The sequence below is a fragment of the Microcaecilia unicolor genome, chromosome 1 (assembly GCF_901765095.1).
Source record: "Microcaecilia unicolor chromosome 1, aMicUni1.1, whole genome shotgun sequence".
Classification (NCBI taxonomy): domain Eukaryota; kingdom Metazoa; phylum Chordata; class Amphibia; order Gymnophiona; family Siphonopidae; genus Microcaecilia; species Microcaecilia unicolor.
This window is the reverse complement of record NC_044031.1, coordinates 479144378-479168257: the sequence shown is the minus strand read 5'-3', so window position 1 is coordinate 479168257 and position 23880 is coordinate 479144378. Positions and strand designations below refer to the sequence as shown.

Genomic DNA, 23880 nt, shown 5'->3' with positions numbered 1-23880 from the left:
TGTTCTTTTAATTTTTATACTTATTGTACCCTGCCTTGAAGGTTTCCTGAATGCGTGGGATATAAATCTTGGCAAATAAACTGTTTTCTCTGAAGGTTCTTTATGTATAGCCGAGTAGGAAATTTTTTTTTGGCTTGCAGGTAATGCACTTTTTTTTCTAAAATACTGTTTTGTTTTTCAACCTTTGTCCAGTAGTGTAAACTACAAGAAGACATCATACAAAGAATCCAGACAAAATGTAAGAAGAAATATTTATTGGAGAGACTGTCCTAGTGGAGAAACTTAAAACATAGGGGGAGGGAGAAACTTCAGTACCAGCAAAACCAAAGCAAAGTCAGTTTTAAGATACAGCGTTCTCATCCAGCTCTAGATTTCTCAACAATTCTCGTAGCTTATTCGTGTGGGTCACTGACAACAGCGGTGGCTGTGTAAGAGAAGGGGTTCATGAGTAAGGCAATGGTATAATGACGATGAACAGGATCATGAGCTGTGAAAACCACCTGGAAAAGAAAACAAGCTTTTGAGCTTTAGCCCCCAAAAGAGTAAGTTTATTTGCTGATGAAATAACCAAAGACCCTCTGGCTGGGACCCTGGAAAAATGCTACCAATAAAACATATTGTACTATATAAGATTGGCAATTATGCTTTGAACATATCTTGACTGATGCACTGAAAAGACTGAAGTTCATAATACATTAGGAAGAAAGAACTTGAAACCAATATTTTTCAACTGTACCTATTACTCTTCTGTCAGTCTGATTGTTATAAAAGTTCAAGCCCTTAGCACCATCTACTTCACTGCTGCAGTGTAATCATGATGTTATAAATATTGGACCAAGAACTTCTTATGGCATTAAGGAAGTGCGTCAAGGATATTCGGGTCATAGTAACATAGTAACATAGTAGATGATGGCAGAAAAAGACCTGCACGGTCCATCCAGTCTGCCCAACAAGGTAATTTCACGTGTGCTACTTTTTGTGTATACCTTACCTTGATTTGTATCTGCCATTGTCAGGGCACAGACCGTATAAGTCTGCCCAGCACTAGCCCCGTCCCCAACCACCAGCCCCGCCTCCCACCACCGGCTCTGGTCGATATTGGAAAGGGTTTAACCAGGCAGCAGAAGCTCATATCTGGTTAAAGGTAGTGGAATAAGCCTGTCATAATGTCCAAGTAGATCAAAGTTTATTCTTCAAAGAAGCTGACACATTAACCCCACACCAGGCAGAACTTTGAAGATGCGTAGCGCTGTGATGCTGCGAGTTTCACACTGTTCTTTATGGTACTTTGAGTGTGACCACCTTTTACATTTGTTTTGCTGACTTTAAAGAACCTCCGTCGAAGGCTTTGTATGTCAAAAAGTGACCCGTGTTGAGTTGGTTTGTCAGCACATCTTCTTTGAAGAATAAACTTTGGTCTCCTTGGACATTGTGACTGGCTTATTCCACTCCTTTTGCAGTTTGTGTGATTTTGTGGAAGATTTGTGTTCTCTGGTTTTCTGTTCTTCATACCTGGTTAAACTGCACTGAGTTGGTTGGCTGCCGATATTCAGTGGCACTTAACGGGGCAGTACCGCTAAATATCTCAGCTAACTGGTCACTCCCTAACCGGGTAGGTTAGGGGAGGTCTGAGGACAGAGCTTGGGTGATATTCAGGCTAAGTAAGCATTTAAAGTTAGGACAGAAAAAAGCTGTTGTGTCTTTATGCCCTAAGTTAACCAGGCACTGGCCTGAATATTGACCAGTGCCTAGTTAACTTCCAGGTCAGTGCACATATCAGGAAATTCAATGCTGGAAGCCACACATGCCCCAGCATTGAATATCTGGGGTTAGTTCAGCCCATAGCTGGAAGCGGCTTACAAGCCGCTTATCACAGTGGGCTGAGTATTGCTCCCATTAGGATTTTAGGTCCATTTATTGATTTGTGAAAAACACATATAAATCTCACCTAAATTTACTCAAACATTTTGCACATATCTCCATAAAAAACATATTGTCTGCAATTAAGTGGACCGCCAATATTTGTAGAAGAGAGCACTTGGTTGCTAATTTGGCATGAAAACACAGGCGGAAAATTCCAACTTAGTACTATGCCTTGATTTAGCTCTGCATTAGGAAATGTTCACTTACCATATATACTCATTTATAAGTCGATCTAATGTATACATCGAGGGCAGTTTTAGGACTAAAAATGGCCAAAAATGCTCTGACCCATGTATAAGTTGAGACTGGGTCCTATATTGCTCCCTCTCTCTCTCTCTCCCTCCCTCCAGCATCTCCCCTGCCTTTCACAAACCCCATTCCCCCTTCCCATAGCTTCACAAAGGTCAACAGCAACAGACTTAAAGCCAGAAGGAAACAGTTAAATAAGTACATAAGTATTGCCATACTGGGAAAGACCAAAGGTCCATCGAGCCCAGCATCCTGTTTGCAACAGTGGCCAATCCAGGTCACAAATACCCGGCAAGATCCCAAAAATGTACAAAACATTTTATACTGCTTATCCCAGAAATAGTGGATTTTCCCCAAGTCCATTTAATAACGGTCTATGGACTTTTCCTTTAGGAAGCCGTCCAAACCTTTTTAAAACTCCTTTACCACATTCTCTGGCAACGAATTCCAGAGTTTAATTACATGTTGAGTGAAGAAAAATTTTCTCCGATTCGTTTTAAATTTACTACATTGTAGCTTCATCACATACCCCCTAGTCCTAGTATTTTTGGAAAGCGTGAATAGACGCTTCACATCTACCCGTTCAACTCCACTCATTATTTTATAGACCTCTATCATATCTCCCCTCAGCCGCCTTTTCTCCAAGCTGAAGATCCCTAGCCGCCTTAGCCTTTCCTCATAGGGAAGTCGTTCCATCCCCTTTATCATTTTCGTCTCCCTTCTCTGCACCTTTTCTAATTCCAGTATATCTTTTTTGAGATGCGGCAACCAGAATTGAACACAATATTCGAGGTGCGGTCGCACCATGGAGCGATACAAAGGCATTATAACATCCTCATTTTTGTTTTCCATTCCTTTCCTAATAATACCTAACATTCTATTTGCTTTCTTAGCCGCAGCAGCACACTGAACAGAAGGTTTCAATGTATCATCAACGATGACACCTGGATCCCTTTCTTGGTCCGTGACTCCTGACATGGAACCTTATATGACGTAGCTATAATTCGGGTTCCTCTTTCCCACATGCATCACTTTGAACTTGCTCAAATTAAACGTCATCTGCCATTTAGACGCCCAGTCTCCCAGTCTTGTAAGGTCCGTTTTTAATTTTTCATAATCCTCCTGCGATTTAACGACTTTGAATAACTTTGTGTTATCAGCAAATTTAATTACCTCACTAGTTACTCCCATCTCTAGGTCATTTATAAATATGTTAAAAAGCAGCAGTCCCAGCACAGAGCCCTGGGGAACCCCACTAACTACCCTTCTCCATTGAAAATACTAACCATTTAACCCTAATCTCTGTTTTCTATCTTTTAACCAGTTTTTAATCCACAATAGAACACAACCTCCTATCCCATAATCCTCATCAGATGTGAGGATTATATATTTATCCATCACAAATCATCAATTCAGTTTTATTCATCACTCTCTCACTTAACTCTGGTAAGTTCACTAAAGCAAAATGTTCTAGAAAAATCACTCACCCTTCATATCCAAAGAGAATGTTTTATTTAAGAATCAGTATTTCTCAGCACACACAAAGACTCACCAGCTCTACACCAATGTCTCAGCTAAATTTCTTTGAACCTACTACTTGAGCCATCAGCCAATGAAATGGTTTTTAGCCCAAGTTTGGGCGTGAGGACTTACACTGACTGAACCCTGGTGTAAATCCTGGTGCATAAGTTAAGTGTAGATTCCTGAAATTCTGTAATACTGAGTGCATCTTTTGCGAATGCCCCTGATCTGCCCATGCCCCTCCCATGGCCATGCCCTCTTCTGGGTTGTGTGCAAGAAGCTTTGGGCGCAGATCTTTAAAGAATCGTGCACTGGCAGATCTGTGCAAACTTCCAAATTAATGCTAATTGATGTCAATAATTGCTTGTTAACAGCCAATTATTGATTGTTAATGGCTTATTATTTAATTTATTTGTGCGCTGATCTCAAGAGTGTGCCATTTATAGAATCTGGGGGTAAAGGTCAGATTCAGTAAATGGCATAAAAAAATAGATGCTGAGAAAAACCAGTGCTCATGCTATTCTATAAAGTGCACCCTGGGATGCACGTCCATTATAGAACAGCACCTAGCTATTTACAAGATAATAATTTTCTCTTCCACAAGTCTGGGAACTGGGGTATAGTCAATTATCTTTGGGAACTCAGGTTCATAAGGTGGTAAGAGAGTCTTTCTGTTATTGGACCCTACCCTACCTTCATTGGACCCTACCTGTCCTTCCAACTATCGCCCCATCTCCCTCCTCCCGTTCCTATCCAAGATACTTGAACATGCTGTTCACCGCCGTTGCCTTGACTTTCTTTCTTCTCAAGCTATTCTTGATCCACTTCAATCTGGCTTTCACCCCCTTCATTCAACTGAAACAGCGCTTACTTAAGTCTCCAATGATCTGTTCCTGGCCAGATCCTTCTCGATCTATCTGCTGCTTTTGACACTGTTGATCACAGCCTACTCCTTGATACGCTGTCCTTACTTGGATTTCAGGGCTCTGTTCTTTCCTGGTTTTCTTCTTCTCTCCCAGCATATCTTTAGTATATACTCTAGTGGATCCCCCTCTACTTCTATCCCACTGTCAGTTGGTGTACCTCAGGGATCTGTCCTGGGACCTCTTCTTTTCTCCATCTATACTTCTTCCCTTGGTACTCTGATCTCATCCCATGGTTTTCAGTATTATCTTTATGCTGATGACTCCCAGATCTACCTCTCCACACCAGAAATCTCAGCCAAAATCCAGGCCAAAGTATCAGCCTACCTGTCTGACATTGCTGCCTGGATGTCTCAGCGTCATTTGAAACGAAACATGACCAAGATTGAGCTTCTTATCTTTCCCCCTAAACCAACCTCTCCTCCTCCCCCATTCTCTATTTCTGTGGATAACACACTCATCCTTCCTGTCTCATCAGTTCGTAACCTTGGGGTCATCTTTGACTCCTCCCTCTCTGCACATATTCAGCAGACTGCTAAAACCTGTTGTTTCTTTCTCTATAATATCACCAAAATTTGCCCTTTCCTTTCTGAGCACACTACCAGAACCCTCATCCACACTCTTATCACCTCTCGCTTAGACTATTGCAACTTGCTTCTCACAGGTCTCCCACTTAGTCATCTCTCTCCTCTTCAATCTATTCAAAATTCTGCTGCACGACTAATATTCCGCCAGTGTCATTATGCTCATATTAGTCCTCTCCTCAAGTCACTTCACTGGTTTCCTATCCATTTCCGCATACAGTTCAAACTCCTCTTATTGACCTATAAGTGCATTCACTCTGCAGCTCCTCAGTACCTCTCCAATCTCATCTCTCCCTACATTCCTCCCTGGGAACTCCGTTCATTGGGTAAATCTTTCTTATCTGCACCCTTCTCCTCCACTGCTAACTCCAGACTCTGTTCCTTTTATCTTGCTTCACTATATGCCTGGAATAGACTTCCTGAGCCGATACGTCAAGCTCCATTTCTGGCCATCTTCAAATCTAAGCTAAAAGCCCACCTTTTTGATGCTGCTTTTAACTCCTTACCCTTATTCACTAGTTCAGAACCCTTATTTTATCATCCTCACTTTAATATTCCCCTTATCTCTTGTTTGTCCTGTTTGTCTGTCCTAATTAGATAGTAAGCTCTGTCGAGCAGGGACTGTCTCTTCATGTTCAACAGCGCTGCGTACATCTAGTAGCGCTTTAGAAATGATAAGTAGTAGTAGTAGTAACTGGCCACCTCTGGATTGCAAGACCGGTGCTGTAACCACTAGGCCACTCCTCCTCTCCAATGCCAACATTATACTAATACTAGTGGAACCATGCCCGTTTCCTCAACAATGAAACGGGCCCTAGGAAGGCTGTCATGTAAGCTTTTTTTTTTTCTCTCTCCCCTGCCCTCCCCTCCATGACCAGCGATTCTTCCCTCCCCTCCATGTCCAGCAATTCTTCCCTCCCCTCCATGTCCTGTGATTCTCCTCTTCCCTGCCATCCCATCTGTGTCCCGCGATTCTCTCCTCTACTGTCCTCACATCCCATCCATGTCCATCAATTCTCCTCTGCTCTGCCCTTCCTCCCTCCCTCCCTCCCCTCGATGTCCCGCGATTCTCTCCTCCCCTCGATTTGTACCTGAACGTTCTCTGGATGGCTGGCGCTGGCTTCCATTCTGTTCATAACATCCCTCCTGACGTCAGCTCGCCTCCAGCGTTCCCTTCCCTCTCACTGTTCCGCCCTCTGACGTCATTACGTCTTGACGTGAGGGCGGGACAGTGAGGGGGAATGGAACGCTGGAGGCTGGCTGACGTCAGGAGATGTTACGAACCCAGGCAGCCAAACATGGAACGTTAGAGGTGCAAATTATTATATAGGATTCTACAATAGAATCTTGGCACCAAGATGCTGTTCTATTTAAAGAGTTGCTTCCTTTATGCTTAGTACTGGGGGGGAACTGATTACTTAAACTTGTTGGGTATTGACTAAGTTTAGATCATCAAAGTTTTGATAATGAAAGGTCAGAAGAGACATTTTTTCAGGTACATACCTGCCATTATTGTGTTGCAAGAAAGCTAAAGATACTATTCTAAGATAGTGCAGCTAGTACTAAATGAATTACTATGATAAAGTTCATGGAAATATATATATATATATTGCTTTAAGTAGTAACTGGAAGAGAGAAAACTGATATTTAGATAACTGACTGTACCCTACTGTAACATGTATGTGTATTTTCTTAAACAGCACTAGTATGCCTCCCTGTTTACTAAGCCGCACTAGCAGCTGCCGCTCAGCAATGCCGACACAGCCCATTCAAAGTGAATGGGCTGTGTCGGCACTAGCATGGCTTAGTAAATGGGGTGGGGGTGGGGAATAGTTATCTAAAACTGGTCATTACGTACATTTCCGATTGCCTTTCTTTTCACTGTTGTTCATACTTTGCTTTCTTTTTTGTTTTTCAAGAAATTCATGGTATGCACTTCACATTAAACTTTTCACCTCATGGAACATCCAGGCCTAACTTTAATAAAGCGCTAGTGAAATGATTGTGAACAAAAGTATTGGTAGAATTCACTTGCATGAAATTAATAGTATGCAAAATGTTGAATAATTAATTTTTAGATTTGTAATGTGCTCTACCTATCATATTGCTACCTGCTCAGGAGATTGGTGGACACACCATTATGCTGACAAATATCATTGCCAGGGTGAACATGAGGTTTCATTGATTTTGATGGCCAACCTTGCTTGAGACAGCAAAAATTGGGAAGGAAGGTGAAGGGAAGAAGATCAGGCCTTCAAGAGACCTTGCTTGAGACAAGAGGAGTTTGGTGGGGGTTGGCAAGACAGGGGAGAGCTTAGAGGTAAATTGGTGAGTACCAGTCAACCAGATTTAGGTATAAGAGCTATTCTGTGGATGCTGGGCACCCTCAATATCGTGTCAAGGGAGGGACAATTTGTATTGTGTTTGGCATCCTCAATCATTTTGAAATGTTGGTGCAGAGGGATTTAATCACCTAAATTTGACTAGCTATATTAAGTGAGTAGGGCTAAAAATCAGCCCTAGTTGCCTAACTTAGAGGCCCTTTTACTAAGCTGTGGTAAAAGGTGCATTGTGCTAGCGGCAGCGGCCGTCTTTGCCATGCACCAAGGTACCACAGCAGGTAAAAAGGCCAAAAAATGAAATGGCTGTGTGGTAAATTCACATTTGCTGTGCAGCCAGCTCAGGGGAAGCACTTACCGCCACCCAGTAAGGTGACGGTGAGGGCTCCCACGCTAACCCAGTAGTAACCGGCAGCATGCGATGCTACCCGATTACCACTGGGTAACCCCCCTGAAGAAATATGTTTAAAATATTTCCACTAGCACTGGAAATGGTGCATGGTGGGGGTGGAACTACTGCTGGCACCTGCGTTGGGCTGGTGGTAATTCTGAGTTGCTACGTGGCAACCCTTTAGTACAAGGGCTTCTTACTTCTGCTCCCATCCTGCCTCTGAACTACCCAGAATTTGAGCAGCTACATTTAACTGCTTAATCATGACAAATTTTCACAATCTTTAATTTAGCCAGGGAAGTTCTTACTTAACTATCTAAATGTTTTAGAAAATTTACCTCTATGCATAAAAGTAGCATATGTTATGCATGATGAACAGCTTAGAATGCACATTATCTGGCACTGCGCCATAAGTAGAATTTGAGGGTAAGTTATAGAATTGCCCTCATTGGGGCTACTTACTTCAGCATATTCATGGAACGCGGTAATACCTAACTCCTTCCAGTAAGCTTTTGTTGCAAACTCAATCTTGTACATTCCTTTCGTAAACTGATCTTCATTTGTCAGATCATGAATCTCTCCAAATTTGGAAGATTTCCTATGAGAAAACAGAATTGAAATTGATATTTATTTAGGAGGCATAAATGAGCAATGCTAGAGCCTAAACTGCACAGACATTTACACAGGCTCCTGTAACACATTTAAACATCTGACAAGTCTTTCAGATGTCTGAATCTTGAGCCACTGTTTACCTGGAAAAAGTAAATTGGTGAATAATGTTCAGTTATGCAACCACATAAGATTTAGGGCTCTTTTTACAAAGTCAACGCTAGTGATTCTGATGCGACAAATGTCACAAAGCCCATAAGAATTGAATGGGCTTCATTGCATTTGCCACGTTGGAATCGCTAGAGCCCTTAATTTGGGTCATTAGATTTTTAATGTATTTGAATTAGACAGGCTTAATTGATTCAAAATTGTAATACTAAAAAATGTATCACCACAAGTTCTTCACTGAGTTCGGGAAATAAATAGAACCTTATGCTATGTTAAAAATGAACTAAACCATGAGGACCTGTATGTCATTACATGTTATATTAGACTGACTCCTGCCTGAAATAACTTGAACTAGCCTGAGCATCGTTGCAATATGCTCAGCTCATTATCCAGAACACAGTTACTCTCTTAGTATCACAAATATATGGAACTTTGTAGAAGATGTGAAATACAGTGGTGGAAATAAGTATTTGATCCCTTGCTGATTTTGTAAGTTTGCCCACTGACAAAGACATGAGCAGCCCATAATTGAAGGGTAGGTTATTGGTAACAGTGAGAGATAGCACATCACAAATTAAATCCGGAAAATCACATTGTGGAAAGTATATGAATTTATTTGCATTCTGCAGAGGGAAATAAGTATTTAATCCCTCTGGCAAACAAGACCTAATACTTGGTGGCAAAACCCTTGTTGGCAAGCACAGCGGTCAGACGTCTTCTGTAGTTGATGATGAGGTTTGCACACATGTCAGGAGGAATTTTGGTCCACTCCTCTTTGCAGATCATCTCTAAATCATTAAGAGTTCTGGGCTGTCGCTTGGCAACTCGCAGCTTCAGCTCCCTCCATAAGTTTTCAATGGGATTAAGGTCTGGTGACTGGCTAGGCCACTCCATGACCCTAATGTGCTTCTTCCTGAGCCACTCCTTTGTTGCCTTGGCTGTATGTTTTGGGTCATTGTCGTGCTGGAAGACCCAGCCACGACCCATTTTTAAGGCCCTGGCGGAGGGAAGGAGGTTGTCACTCAGAATTGTACGGTACATGGCCCCATCCATTCTCCCATTGATGCGGTGAAGTAGTCCTGTGCCCTTAGCAGAGAAACACACCCAAAACATAACATTTCCACCTCCATGCTTGACAGTGGGGACGGTGTTCTTTGGGTCATAGGCAGCATTTCTCTTCCTCCAAACACGGCGAGTTGAGTTCATGCCAAAGAGCTCAATTTTTGTCTCATCTGACCACAGCACCTTCTCCCAATCACTCTCGGCATCATCCAGGTGTTCACTGGCAAACTTCAGACGGGCCGTCACATGTGCCTTCCGGAGCAGGGGGACCTTGCGGGCACTGCAGGATTGCAATCCGTTATGTCGTAATGTGTTACCAATGGTTTTCGTGGTGACAGTGGTCCCAGCTGCCTTGAGATCATTGACAAGTTCCCCCCTTGTAGTTGTAGGCTGATTTCTAACCTTCCTCATGATCAAGGATACCCCACGAGGTGAGATTTTGCGTGGAGCCCCAGATCTTTGTCGATTGACAGTCATTTTGTACTTCTTCCATTTTCTTACTATGGCACCAACAGTTGTCTCCTTCTCGCCCAGCGTCTTACTGATGGTTTTGTAGCCCATTCCAGCCTTGTGCAGGTGTATGATCTTGTCCCTGACATCCTTAGACAGCTCCTTGCTCTTGGCCATTTTGTAGAGGTTAGAGTCTGACTGATTCACTGAGTCTGTGGACAGGTGTCTTTCATACAGGTGACCATTGCCGACAGCTGTCTGTCATGCAGGTAACGAGTTGATTTGGAGCATCTACCTGGTCTGTAGGGGCCAGATCTCTTACTGGTTGGTGGGGGATCAAATACTTATTTCCCTCTGCAGAATGCAAATAAATTCATATACTTTCCACAATGTGATTTTCCGGATTTAATTTGTGATGTGCTATCTCTCACTGTTACCAATAACCTACCCTTCAATTATGGGCTGCTCATGTCTTTGTCAGTGGGCAAACTTACAAAATCAGCAAGGGATCAAATACTTATTTCCACCACTGTATGTCTCCCTGGTTTTTTGGAAAGAGTCAGTCTACTCTACTCCTTTCTCTACCATGGTCCACTCACATGTATGCCCCCTTTCAGTTATGCGCTATAGCACTTACATACTACCTTACAGAATAGCACATGCATAAGTACCAATTAAGGTGGATGCATGTTTGAGGGGCCAGGAAGTTGCATCAAGGTCGGTAAGAGCAGTTCATGTGATTTGCTGATCTCTTCTGGCGAGGAAGAGAAGGGATGCTGGGATGGAGGGGGGTGGGGTTTCATGCCCCTCCACTTGGGCTGAGGCCCACCCAAAATTGGGTGTCTGGCTATGCCCCTGCAATCAGCTCTTCTGCCTGCACCTCTCACCCTCCTCATAGGTCTTCTGCCCTTTTCTCAGACTTTCCTTCCTTTTTCTTGCACCTCTATCCATCTTTTCCTAGTGTCTCTTGCCCACACTGCTGCTATTCTCTGCTCTCCCTGCTGGCCCATTGGTCAGAGATTTCTTAGCCAAAAGACTGCAGGGGTGATGGGAGTAGCCCAGAGCCACCAGGCCTTCCTTCCTGCTCTCCCAGGCTGCTCAGTTTCTAAAGTAGAGGCGTGCAGGAAAGAATATTGGGTGTGCTCAAGCAGTCACAGAGTTGGCATCTCTGATGGCATGAAAAGAATTTAAGAGGGTAATATTATAACAGATTTCATCTGTTTGAAGGCCCAGTAAGGTGCTTAATCTGGCCAATTTAGAGAGACAATAGGCACCTATGTGTCTTTCTAAAATATTACAGCCTAAGCAGTAGAAATCACACCTATTCTGAAATCGAGGACATTTACACCTGCTCAGAAGTAAGCATAAAATATGTACAATAAAAAACAGGATGGTTGAATTTAAATAGTCATAGAAACAAAATCATCACATTCAATATCAAAGGGAATATTTTTTAGTTTTAAACAATTTTATTGATGACCTATCACAAACAATACAATATTCATACGCCATGTTCAAGATACAACAGGAAACGAATGAACAACTTGTAATCATAACATAGGTAGTAGCCATCACTTTTCTTTTTTGTTTCCCCCCTCCTTACTCCCAGCTAATTCTCCTTTATCCGTACCTCTATATCCCTCCCCGCAACCCCCCTTCTACCCTCCCTTTTTTAAAAATAGAGAAAAGACCTTAGTTAACCCCTTAGAACCAAGCTCTGAAACATTTTCTTAGAAGCTAGTTCAGGGAATACATCAGTGATCATAAAAACTCCATTAGAACATTTCCACTTTCCCACAGTAACATCACATTGCCACACACACACCTTTTTCCCCCAAAAAATCTTTTAAAAACTTGCTCAAAAAATTAAAGTACTTAACTTGCTCAATCAGATATATAGGAGTGTCATTCATTTCCCTTTGTAAATAAGAATAAACCACACTGGAAGGCAGGACTTTTCTGGCGTTAACTTTCCCATGTTTTCAGCTGCACATAGATTCCCAGTTTCTGACAGAAGCTCTGTTTCTCCTTAGCTGCATCAGGGGAATTGACTCTAATAAGAGTTCAATATTTCACCATGCTGCCATGACGCATGAAAATTTTTGCCATGGTCTTTTCTCCATGTTTTATAAATATTTCCTTTGATATTATTCATTGAGGGCTCCTTTTACTAAGTGGAAGTAAGCCAAACGCGGGCTTGCCGCTCACTATACAGGAAGTACTGCTGGGCTACTGCAGCAGCCCGGCGGTACTTTCCACGCCTAGCATGCCATCATTTTTGGCGCTATGAAACTTTATTTTTGTAGCGCCGGAGTGTACCCGGTTACCGCCGCGTTAACGCAGGATCTCTTACCACCACCTCAATGAGTGGTAGTAAGGGCTCCCCCATGAAATGGATGCTGGCCAAGTGCATTACCTGCTGCCCGGCCATTTCCTGTAGAAAAGCGAGACTTCCCTTTTACTAGCTGTGGTAAAAGGGGGCCTCAGTGCACATGTAAAACATGCGCTGATGCCAGCGCCAGCCCCTTTTGCTGCAGCTTGGTAAAAGGGGCCCTGAATGTGATGATTTTGGTATTATAAAATATACACATCGTATATGTTTTATAAACAATTGGGTAGACTCAAGAAAGAGCGCCAAAATTTAAGTGCCAGGATGATGAGAACTAAGTGTGAAATCTAGACTAAGTCTGCAGTTTCCCCCAAATTCTATATACGGTGCCCTAATTTCCACATGGAAATTGAAGCATATTCTATAACAATTTGCTTAACTTAATTGGTTAACTAGCTATTCAGTGCTGTTAATTGGATGTTAACAAGCAATTATCAGTAGTAATTGGCATTGAGATTTACATAAGTACATAAGTAATGCCACACTGGGAAAAGACCAAGGGTCCATCGAGCCCAGCATCCTGTCCACGACAGCGGCTAATCCAGGCCAAGGGCACCTGGCAAGCTTCCCAAATGACACCTGGCAAGCTTCCCACAACTCGCTAAGTGTATTCTGTAACGTGATGCGCGTTAATTCTATGTCGCATAGTTGAAAAGGGGGCATGGCTATGGGCAGGGCACGGACGTTTCTAAAATTCATTCACATTATTATAGAATACAGCTGCTCTGTGTCTAATTTAGATGTCGGGATTTATACCAAGTAAAACATGGCCTAAATGGATGTGACCAAATTTGGTTGCATGGAGAGATGCTTGGCATAATTCTATATATTGCATGGATATTTAAGCCGATTCTATAACATTTAGGCATATTATAAAGAATACACCTAGGCGTATTTTTATTACCATGTGGATTTTTCAGGCACTATATATAGAATCTAGCCCTTTGTGCCTAACTTTATACCATGTCAAAGCACTTATCCCTAGATTCTATATAGCACGCCTAGAGTTCTGTAAATCTAGGCATAGTCCATAACTACACGCATAGATTGTTTAAACAAGCTGGTAAGCATTGTTAATAGCTCTTAACAAGCAATAATGAGCACTAATTGGCAAAAATTAGAATTTGCATACGCACATGATAAGCGTATTCTGTAACATACTGCTTAAATTTTAACATGTGCAGGCAAAAAGATGCATGGTTAGGGGTGTGGAAATGGTTGTTTTGTGGGCGTTCCAAAATATACGTATGTCCTTATAAAATATGGGCCAGTGCGTGTAAACCTATATGCAGGGATGTAGGCCAGCTTTTCGTTGGTGTAAATGGATGTGTATAGATTTAGTTGCATGAACTATACTTAAGGGTATTCTAAATACCGGCGTAGATTTATACACGGTATTTAGAATATGCTTAGGTGTGATTGGCTACTGTGCGTTAATTTTAGGCTCCGTATATAGAATCGGGCCCTTAACTCCTAGTATTCTATAACCTGCATGCCTAATTCCTGACCTGCCCATGCCCCTCCCAAATCCACACCCCCTCCCCTAGAAGTTGTGCATGATAGAATTTGCATGCCCAGCTTTTAGAATAGCAACTAAGGGCAGTTATGTGCACACCTGCTAACTGACATTAATTAACATGGATTAACACCAAGAATGGGCTGTTAACTCGAATTAAATTAAGTTGTGTGTGACCTTATTCTAATAAATCACAGTGCAAACTTGCATGCAAAGCCTAGATTTGGGGGAATGAATGAAACTGGTGAGTCTGCCCACATTCCACTCAAACTCTGCTGTTGAACATGCTTACATGTAGGTTGCATACAAGCACACACCTTCATGGTACTGTGCACCTTTTTCAGTAGTAGCTCAAGGTGAGTTACATTCAGGTACATTGGATATTTCTCTGTCCCAGGAGGGCTCACAATCCAAGTTTGTACCTGAGGCAATGGAGGGTTAAGTGACTTGCCCAAGATCACAAGGAGCAGCAGCGGGATTTGAACTGGCCACCTCCGGATTGCAAGACCGGTGGTGCTCTAACCACTAGGCCACTCCTCCACGGATATGCATATCCACGGTGGAATTTTATACAAGCACTTTTATAGGTGAAAAATCATTCATAAGATTATCTCCTAAGGGACCAAGACTGCAATCAGGCAGATCAATTGAAGACAACAGTTGGATATCATCTGCTTTAATAAAACAGCTAAAACCAATGCTCCGTATCAAGATTGGTAATGGCACTAAAAAGACCTTAAAAACTATTGATGCTAAAATAAGACTGTCACAGTGAGCAATAAAAAAATTTAGATAATTTGGAGTTATATAAAGTTCTAGAAGACTGGCCAGACAAGATGCAAATCAATGCAACACGGTTCCTCCCATACCAAATTATTGTAGCCTAGATAAATGAAGTCCGTGATTAGATCAAAGGCCACATTCAAATCTAATAATACCAAAACAACCTCCTGGCCATCATTCAGCTTCTTCTGAATTTCCCTAAACATAGCCACAAGTGCTATTTCTGTGCTGTGCCTTGGGTGATAGGCTGGCTGTTAAGGGTAAAGAACCAATCGCTTCTCAAAAACATTTAGCAACCGACTGCACACCACTTTCTCCAAGACTTTGGAAAGGAAAGGAAGCTTGGAATCGAGTTGAAAATAATCTTGATATGGGGAGAGATATCGCTTATTTCCAGACAATGTGGATCACACCTTGTCTCAAGCTGACCTTAATCATTTGGGGGCCCTTTTACTAAGTCGCAGTAAAAAGTGGTCTGCACTATTTTTCCCACATGAAATTGACATGTGCTGGGCTATCTTTTACCATGGCGGGAAAAAGGCCTTTTTAAAAATGGGGCAGTAAATGGCCTGGCATTAACAGTGTACGGCTATTTACTGCCTGAGCACTTACAACTATCTATTTAGAAGGCGGTAAGGGCTCACTTTGGAACTACCGCCAGGCACCCACGCTACCCCAGTGGTAGGGTCGATCTGGCATGTGCTACCCACATGGTAGCCCAACCGCAGTTAGTAAACAGGATCCTTAATGAATCGATGAAAGCAAACCCAATGAAGAGATTTCAATAAAGTTTTATCTATGTATACCTACACACAAGATCATAAGAGCCCTTTTCTACGTTTAAAACAATCTGGGCTAGATTCTATATATAGCGCCTGAAAAATCTGTGCAGAACAAACTTCCCCCTAGATTGAGGCACAGTATAAAGAATACACTTAGTTGATATCCCAGTGCCTAGAACTATGTGCATCCATTTACTCCAAGGAAAACGTGGCATACTTACTGGCGTGTAGATTTAGGCGCTGAGGGGCATATTCTATAACACTGCACGTTAATTTTGTAATGCCTACAAAATGCCCATTTCCCCACCCATAACCACACCCTCTTTTTGGTTGTGTGCATTAGAATTTAGGTGCTGTGTGTTACACAATATGCTTTGGGAGTTGCATGCATAAATTCTAATTATTGCCAATTAGTGCTCATTATTGCTTGTTAAGTGCTGTTATCAATGCTGATTAGCTTGTTAAACCAATTAAGTTATGCGTTGTTATAGAATAAGCTTGGATTTCAGCACGAAACACTAGGCATGATATATAGAATCCAGGGGTCTTTGCATTTGGAAAATGTTTCATATAATATCTCCCAGATGTGATCTTGTATATAATATATGACTTACCCGCTGGCAAACAATGTCCAGGTGTCATCTTCAGCCTTTCTGTACGCTTGGACTGCAACATTAGTAGCTGGAATCCCTCTGACACCATCCAGAATTTTCACCAGGAGAGAGCATTTTGAATCAGCCGTGCCGTGGATATCATGATCCTTAAAAATATGAAGAAAATGCAATAAATATTACCTGGAAATTCATTCTGTAAAAAATACAATGAAAACAAATGGTCTTAGCCAGACTCTGCTTTGAAGGAGGCACCAGAAAAGATTTTTAACAAAAGAAAGGAGGACTGTGGTACTATTTTGTTGCTGTGGTTATAAGTAATGATGCCCTTCTGAGCATGAATAAAGAGGCCCTTTTACAAAGCCACGGAAAGCACTAATGCATGCTTACCGCAGCAAAAAATGGCCTACTGCACAGCGTGCTGAGGTGTCCCATGGTAATTTTATATAAGAACATAAGAGTAGCCATATTGAGTCAGATCAATGGTCCATCTAGCCCAGAATCCTGTTTTCCAAACAGTGGCCAAGCCAGGCCACAAGTACTTGGCAGAAACCCAAATCGTGGCAGCACTCCATACTACAAATCCCAGGACAAGCAGCTGAACGAACTGAACAGGAAATTTATTTTTTGACGCAAGGGATAGTTCTGGGGGTGGAGAGTGCTACATTGCCACAAGGTAACCGATTAGCACGTGCTTAGCCTGTGGGCCCTTACTGCAGTGGGAGCTCACGTGCTGATGGCAAAATTAATGCATGCCCACAAATTACAAAAATAGAAAATTTGGCCATTTTATCCCAGCGGCTAAAATGTCCTTAGCATGCAGGAAAGACTGCAACTTTAGTAGTTCTTTTACCAAACAGCGGTAAAAGTGACCTTAGAGAGAGAGGGGGGCTACATTCCTGCCTATTTATTACATGACTGCATAAAACATTACAATAGCAAATGGCCATGAAATCAATTCAGTCTGTTCAAATTTGCTTCTTAGTATGACACCCAAATTTGTCTCCCACTTACTCTTCAACTAAGAAGTCCATGACTTATCCAAGACTTCACTCATCACTCCGTCAGAGCTAAGGATCTAATAAAGAACATACTACAAAACCAAAATAGGACCAAACTACAAAGATACACACAAACTCTTCTCACTCGTAAACAATCTCCTAAACACCACTACAGCCACCTCCAACAACACAGAAACCCCATCAGCAATCAACCTCGCAAACTACTTTCAAGGAAAAAATCATAAAGCTCAGACTTATGATACCTACACATACAACGGACTACACAAACATACTTGAATGTCTAGACCCGAAACCCGGGGAATAACCAGCAGACCGATCATGGACCAACTTTGACAAGCTCTGATCAAAGGAAATCTCACATTGGCTCGAAAAATACGCCAAATCACAATGCAAATTAGACATATGCCCTAACAGCCTAATAAGATCCGCACCCAAACAATTCAAAACAGACCTCACGAACCACGTAAATCACAGGCTTCAAAACGGGCTCTTTCCCACAGATAAAGGAAACATCCTACTAACTCCGCTACCGAAAGATGCTAAGAAGAACACAATGGACTTAACCAACTACTGCCCCGTAGCATCTATCCCACTCATAACCAAACTCATGGAAGGCATAGCGACGAAACAACTCACTGAATACCTAAATAAACACTCAATCCTGCACGAATCTCAATCAGGATTTCGGACAAACCACAGCACAGAAACTGTTCTAGTAGCTGCAATGAACTAATTCAAACAAGCAATCGCAACTGGTAACAACATACTCGTCCTACAATTCGACATGTCCAGTGCCTTCGACATGGTTAATCATGAAATACTATTACATATACTAGAATACTTCGGAGTAGGAGGCACAGTAATCAAATGGTTTAAAGGATTCCTAACCACAAGATCATACCAAGTAACAACGAATGCGGACAGATCACCCCCATGGACACCCGAATGTGGAGTACCCCAAGGATCCCCCCTATCACCAACCTTATTCAACCTAATGATGATACCATTAGCCAAACTGCTAGTCAATCAAAACCTCAATCCTTACATATATGCAGACGATGTCACAATCTACATCCCATTCAAACATGATCTAAATGAAATCACCAACGAGATCAACCAAAGACTCCAAATCATGCACACCTGGGCGGATGCATTCTAACTAAAACTTAACACAGAAAAAACACAATGTCTTGTACTCACCTCCCAACATAACACAAAAAACTTCTCTACCATAATCACACCATACTGCTCTCTTCCAGTCTCACAAAACCTGAAAATTCTTGGAGTTACTATTGATCGAAACCTCACTCTTGATACCCACGTGAAGAACACGACGAAAAAGATGTTCCACACCATGTGGAAACTCAAAAGAGTAAAACCATTCTTCCCGAGATACGTCTTCCGCACCCTGGTACAGTCAATGGTAATAAGCCATCTGGATTACTGCAACGCACTATATGCGGGCTGCAAAGAACAGACTATCAAAAAACTCCAAACAGCCCAGAATACTGCCGACAGACTCATATTTGGAAAAACTAAATATGAAAGTGCAAAACCCCTAAGAGAGAAACTGCACTGTCTCCCACTTAAAGAACGCATTGCGTTCAAGATATATACGATTGTACACAAAATTATCCATGCAGATGCCCCGATCTACATGCTGAACCTAGTGGACCTACCTCCTAGAAACGCCACAAGAACATCCCGCAAATTTCTCAATTTGAACTTCCCCAGCTGTAAAGGACTAAAATACAAGCTGATGCATGCCACTACCTTCTCCTACATGAGCACGCAAATATGGAATGCTCTACCCACAGACCTGAAATCAATTGTCAAAACAAATAACTTTCGCAAATCTCTGAAGACACACTTCTTCAACAAGGCCTACAACGAGAACCAACAGCTTCACTAATTCACTTTCCCAACCCAACCAGTTATGAAAATCCACTTCTATCACCCGCCCAATCACCTTCCTCTTTCTTCCCTACTTAATCTCTACACACTACTAACTGTATCTGATATTCTGGAATGACAATGTCATAACAAAACTATGTAAGCCACATTGAGCCTGCAAATGGGTGGGATTCAAATTGTAAGCTCTTTGAGCAGGGACTGTCTTTCTTCTATGTTTGTGCAGCGCTGCGTACGCCTTGTAGCGCTATAGAAATGCTAAATAGTAGTAGTAGTAGTAGCAAATGCAATAAATAAATAATAAAATAAATAATGCATATCCCAGGCTTTCTTGACTGTCTTTACCATTTTTGTGTCCAGCACCTCAACTGTGATGGCCATTCCATAAATCCACCACTTTTTCTATAAAGAAATGTTTACTGATGCTGATGTTGCTTTCATTAGTGTGTACTCTTATCCCTCCTAGTTTATTTCTAGTGATAATTTTATGTAAAGATCATTTTTTGCTGGTTTTGGTAATAAACAGAAATAAAATAGAATGACATCTTTTGTATTGGACTAACTTAATACAAAGTTACTTCAATCAAAAAGATATCATCAGTAAATCTTTTGGAAAATAAAGTTTCTTCCTTGCAAAATACCAGTATCTCTGCAATTAAAGATAGTCTCTTCTTGCATTGCAAAATTGAGATGATGGAAAATATTATGAGGATAAGGACATTTTGGCTCCTTAATTTCTCGATAACACATCACTTATTTGCAGAATCCTGGCAAGGAACTATTTTAAAGAGATAGCGGGTTTGCCAAATGCAGATGATTTGGCGTTGGTTAACTGTTTCTCTGTTTCTACTAAGAAATTGTCCTTGGAAGATAAGCAGAGTGGCCTAGTAGAAATGGGTACAGCAGAGAGGACAGATTTAACTGCATTTCTGGAGGATTCCACAGATTTCATCGCAGCCTGGGCCACTCTCTTGATAACATTTTTGCACAAAAGAGATAAATTAACTGTTTTGAGAGCTTATTTAAAAATAAAAAGGCTATGCTTTTCTGCAGGAAAACCATACAGAATTTTCCAGATGTGTCACGGAATACTCAATTATTGAGGGAAGCTTTTTTTAGCTCTAAAATATTGGCCTTAGTTGCTTCTTTTTTTTCCTTCAATTTCCCTGTAAATATTATGTTATATATCAGTATATACCGCAGTATATACCGCAGCGGGTAAAAGGCTGTCTTTTCTTTTTTTTTTTTTTAAAGAAATCGCCGTGCAGTAAGTGAACCACTTATCGCACAGCTATTTCAAGGGCTTTCATATTAACCTGCTGGTAACCAGGCAGCACACAGCACGGCCCGATTACCGCTGAGTAAGCACCAGTGGTACAAAAATAAAAAATATTTATGTAGTGCCAGAAATGCTGTGTGCTGGGGGTGGGAATTACTGCTAGGCTGCTGCAGTAGCCTGGCCATAGTTCCAGATTAGCGAGCAGTAAGCCCGCATTGGTCTTACCGCCACTTAGTAAAAGAAGACCAGTGTTAAGATTTGTTCTTATAATTGCCTAAATATATATTTGTTCTATTTTTGCTTTTGTTTTCCTCCCAGTTAATATGGTCAGTGATAAGCTTTATTGCATTTGGGCATTTGCATGTCTTTTATTCTCTTATTTGAGATACATGCTGTATAATAAACATTTCCCCATGGCCTTATGTGTATTTTTAGAAAAGAGTATGTGTTCTGTAAACCTTTTGTAAAATATACTGCAAACTAGTCCCTTTTCCTACCTAGATGGCCTAAGCAAAACTGAGCTTCACATTGGCAAGAACCTTAGCAATACCTGGCAAGCTGGGCATTGTCCTTAACAACGAAGCAAACATGGGATGCCATAGCACAATCACTTTACTAAGTTTCTTATAGCTCATCATCTATTTGATTGTAACCTTTGCCATATGTTAATGTTGTCCATACTCATAATTTTTCTGTGTGTAATACAGGTGCTTGGGGTTAATTAATTAATTAAGATTTTGCTCACACCTTTTTCAGTAGTAGCTCAAGGTGAGTTACATTCAGGTACTCTGGATATTTTTCTGTCCCAGGAGTGCTCACAATCTAAGTTTGTACCTGAGGCAATGGAGGGTTAAGTGATTTGCCCAAGATCACAAGGAGCAGCAGTGGGATTTGAACCGGCCACCTCTGGATTACATAAGTACATAAGTATTGCCATATTGGGAAAGACCAAAGGTCCATCAAGCCCAGCATCCTGTTTCCAAGAGTGGCCAATCCAGGTCACAAATACCTGGCAAGATCCCAAAAAATACAAAACATTTTATACTGCTTATCCCAGAAATAGTGGATTTTCCCCAAGTCCATTTAATAATAGTCTATGGACGCAAGACTGGTGCTCTAACCACTAGGCCACTTCTCCACTCCAATTGTCAGGAATCTTGAGGCTGACATTGAATAGAAAATATTGCTGTGAAAAAAATCATGGGGGGCAATTCTAGAAGCGGGGTGCCACAATTCAGGCACATACTGAGATCTAATTCTGTGATGGTATCTGGGTGCCAAGATTCCATTAGAGAATGCCAGCATAAGTTGGCATCAATGTGCCTATGTTTAGGCATGCCCACTGACTCCGGATTCAATAAATGTGCCCAAAAGATCTGTGCAAATCTACCAGCCTGCAAAGGGCACATTTTGGCGCTGATGTTATAGAATAGCGACTAGGACAGATGATCGTGCAAACCTAAACTGTTGCTAATTAAATCCAATTATTAATTCTTGACGCCTTGTTAACTAATTCATTTGCATGCACATCTGCCCTGGGCACCAGAATTCGAATCTGGGGGCACATCAATAGCAGACATAAAATGTTGGCACCTAAATGTGGCACTTTAGCATGTAGTGTACAGTATTCTGTAAGTTATGGGGCAAATTCTGTAAATGGTGCCTTGAAAATGGGTGTAAAAAAACCCATGCACTTAGAGCGATTCTATAAACTATGCCTAAAGTTAGATATAGTTTATAGAATATGCTTAGTGGTTGTTCTTGTAACTAAATTTTAGCACACCCATTTAGACCACCTAAAACCAGGCCTAAATACCTGTGCCTAAGAGGTCCTTTAAAAGCCGCAGCAAAAGGGGATCTATGCTGGCACCAGCGTGTGTTTTTGATGCGCGCAGATGCCCCCTTTTACCGCACTGGGTAAAAGGCAGGTTTAAAAAAAAAAGAAAAAGAAATGGACGTTCGGCAATTGAAGCACTTGCTGTGCACCCATTTTGGGTGGGAGTACTTCCACCACTCATTGAGGAAGCGGTAAGGGCTCCCGTGCTCCCCCAGCAGTAAAGGAGCAGCGTGCGGCACTGCTCGATTACTGCCGGGTACACACTGGCGCTACAAAAGTAAAAATAGTTTTGTAGCACCAGAAATGGCGCATGCTGGGGGGGTGGGAACTACTTCCCTTTTAGCGAGCGGTAAGCCCGCATTGGGCTTAGCGCCGCTTTGTAAAAGGGCCCCTAACTTAGGGGCAGATCAGGTATATTCTATAACAATGCGCATAGTTTTTTGAAACCCCCACAACCCACCCATTCTATGCCCATGGCCACACCCTCTTTTTGGCTGCACACATTAGAATTTGCACACACCGTGATATAATATGCGCTGTGCAAATATTGGTTCCCTCATGCCTGCCCAAGCTTCTCCCCTATAACCCCCCCCCCCCTTGCATTTACATGCTGAGTTGCACATCTCATGCATAGAATAACGCTGAGCATTTACATGTTTCGGTATTCTATAAATGTAAGGGTGCAGTGCTGACATGTACTAGCTGTGTTATTACCTGACATGAACTCTTGTAGAGAGAGGGTATTTACTATACTTTGTTAAGTTATCCCATTAATATTAAAGGCCCATCTTTTATATAAGCTCATAAACCAATTAATGAACACAAAATGTCGCCCTACAACATGTCTTAGCTCCCGACTTGACAGTACGCACTGCAGATCTGGCAAACTTCATCAAGGTTTTCGAGAAGTTTAATAACAAAGGAAAAGAAATCATTTCTTTCCCAATGAGCCGAACACACTGTTAGCTGAGGCTGACTTTTGCAGGTACCTAGGAAATGGTCATGAACAGTTTTCAATGAACATCACACTACGTGGCATGATTTGCAAATGAAGGTTGCATTTTTGCTACTTTTTCCTCACAAAAATAAAATGTGCACTTTTTCTTAATTTGCTTACTGCTGTGATCCATTACTTTTACAAAGTTAACATTTCAATATGTGCAGTGGCTTCTCTCCCCCCTCCCCCCTCCCCCACTCCCCCAGGAACTTACCACTGGTGCAGCATGGCAGAAGCAGAATAGAGGAAGGAGGAGAAGCGAGAGCAGAGAATGAATGGCCATTCTGCTGGACGTCTCTTCAACTCACAGCTTGCAACCTTCTGAAGTTTTATACCCAATCCCTCCCCCTCTTAAATTAAACAGTTTAGCAGTGCTCCCATGATTTCAGATCTGCTGACAGCGTATTTACTTTAGTAAACAACAGGGGAATTAGTAACAAATGTAAACCTTGTTTAATGAGATTAGGGTCTTAATCCATTCTTTCTAAAATACATTCTGGTTTTCTTTCTTTTTGGGTCTGTTGCATGTTATAA

The 23880-nt window shown here is 41.7% G+C and overlaps 1 protein-coding gene across 1 annotated transcript; it reads right to left on the bottom strand.

The window, feature by feature from the left end:
• Positions 1-237: 237 nt before the first annotated feature.
• On the bottom strand, positions 238-23669 carry TTR (transthyretin). The gene is made up of 4 exons (XM_030190132.1): positions 23561-23669; positions 16304-16449; positions 8393-8528; positions 238-500 (listed from the first exon to the last, which is right to left on the bottom strand). Exons 1-4 carry the CDS (start codon positions 23627-23629, stop codon positions 393-395), a joined length of 459 nt encoding a protein of 152 aa, XP_030045992.1. The 5' UTR covers positions 23630-23669; the 3' UTR covers positions 238-392.
• Between the last annotated feature and the right edge of the window lie 211 nt (positions 23670-23880).

What these genes read in the sequence shown, in the direction of transcription:
- TTR (XM_030190132.1), bottom strand. Translation starts at nt 23,629, where the DNA reads ATGGCCATTCATTCTCTGCTCTCGCTTCTCCTCCTTCCTCTATTCTGC. An exon ending in TCTGCCATGCTGCACCAGTG is followed by an intron (nt 16,450 to 23,560) that starts GTAAGTTCCTGG and finishes CATATTTTTAAG; the next exon opens with GATCATGATATCCACGGCAC. An exon ending in CGTTCCATGAATATGCTGAA is followed by an intron (nt 501 to 8,392) that starts GTAAGTAGCCCC and finishes TTTCTTTTCCAG; the next exon opens with GTGGTTTTCACAGCTCATGA.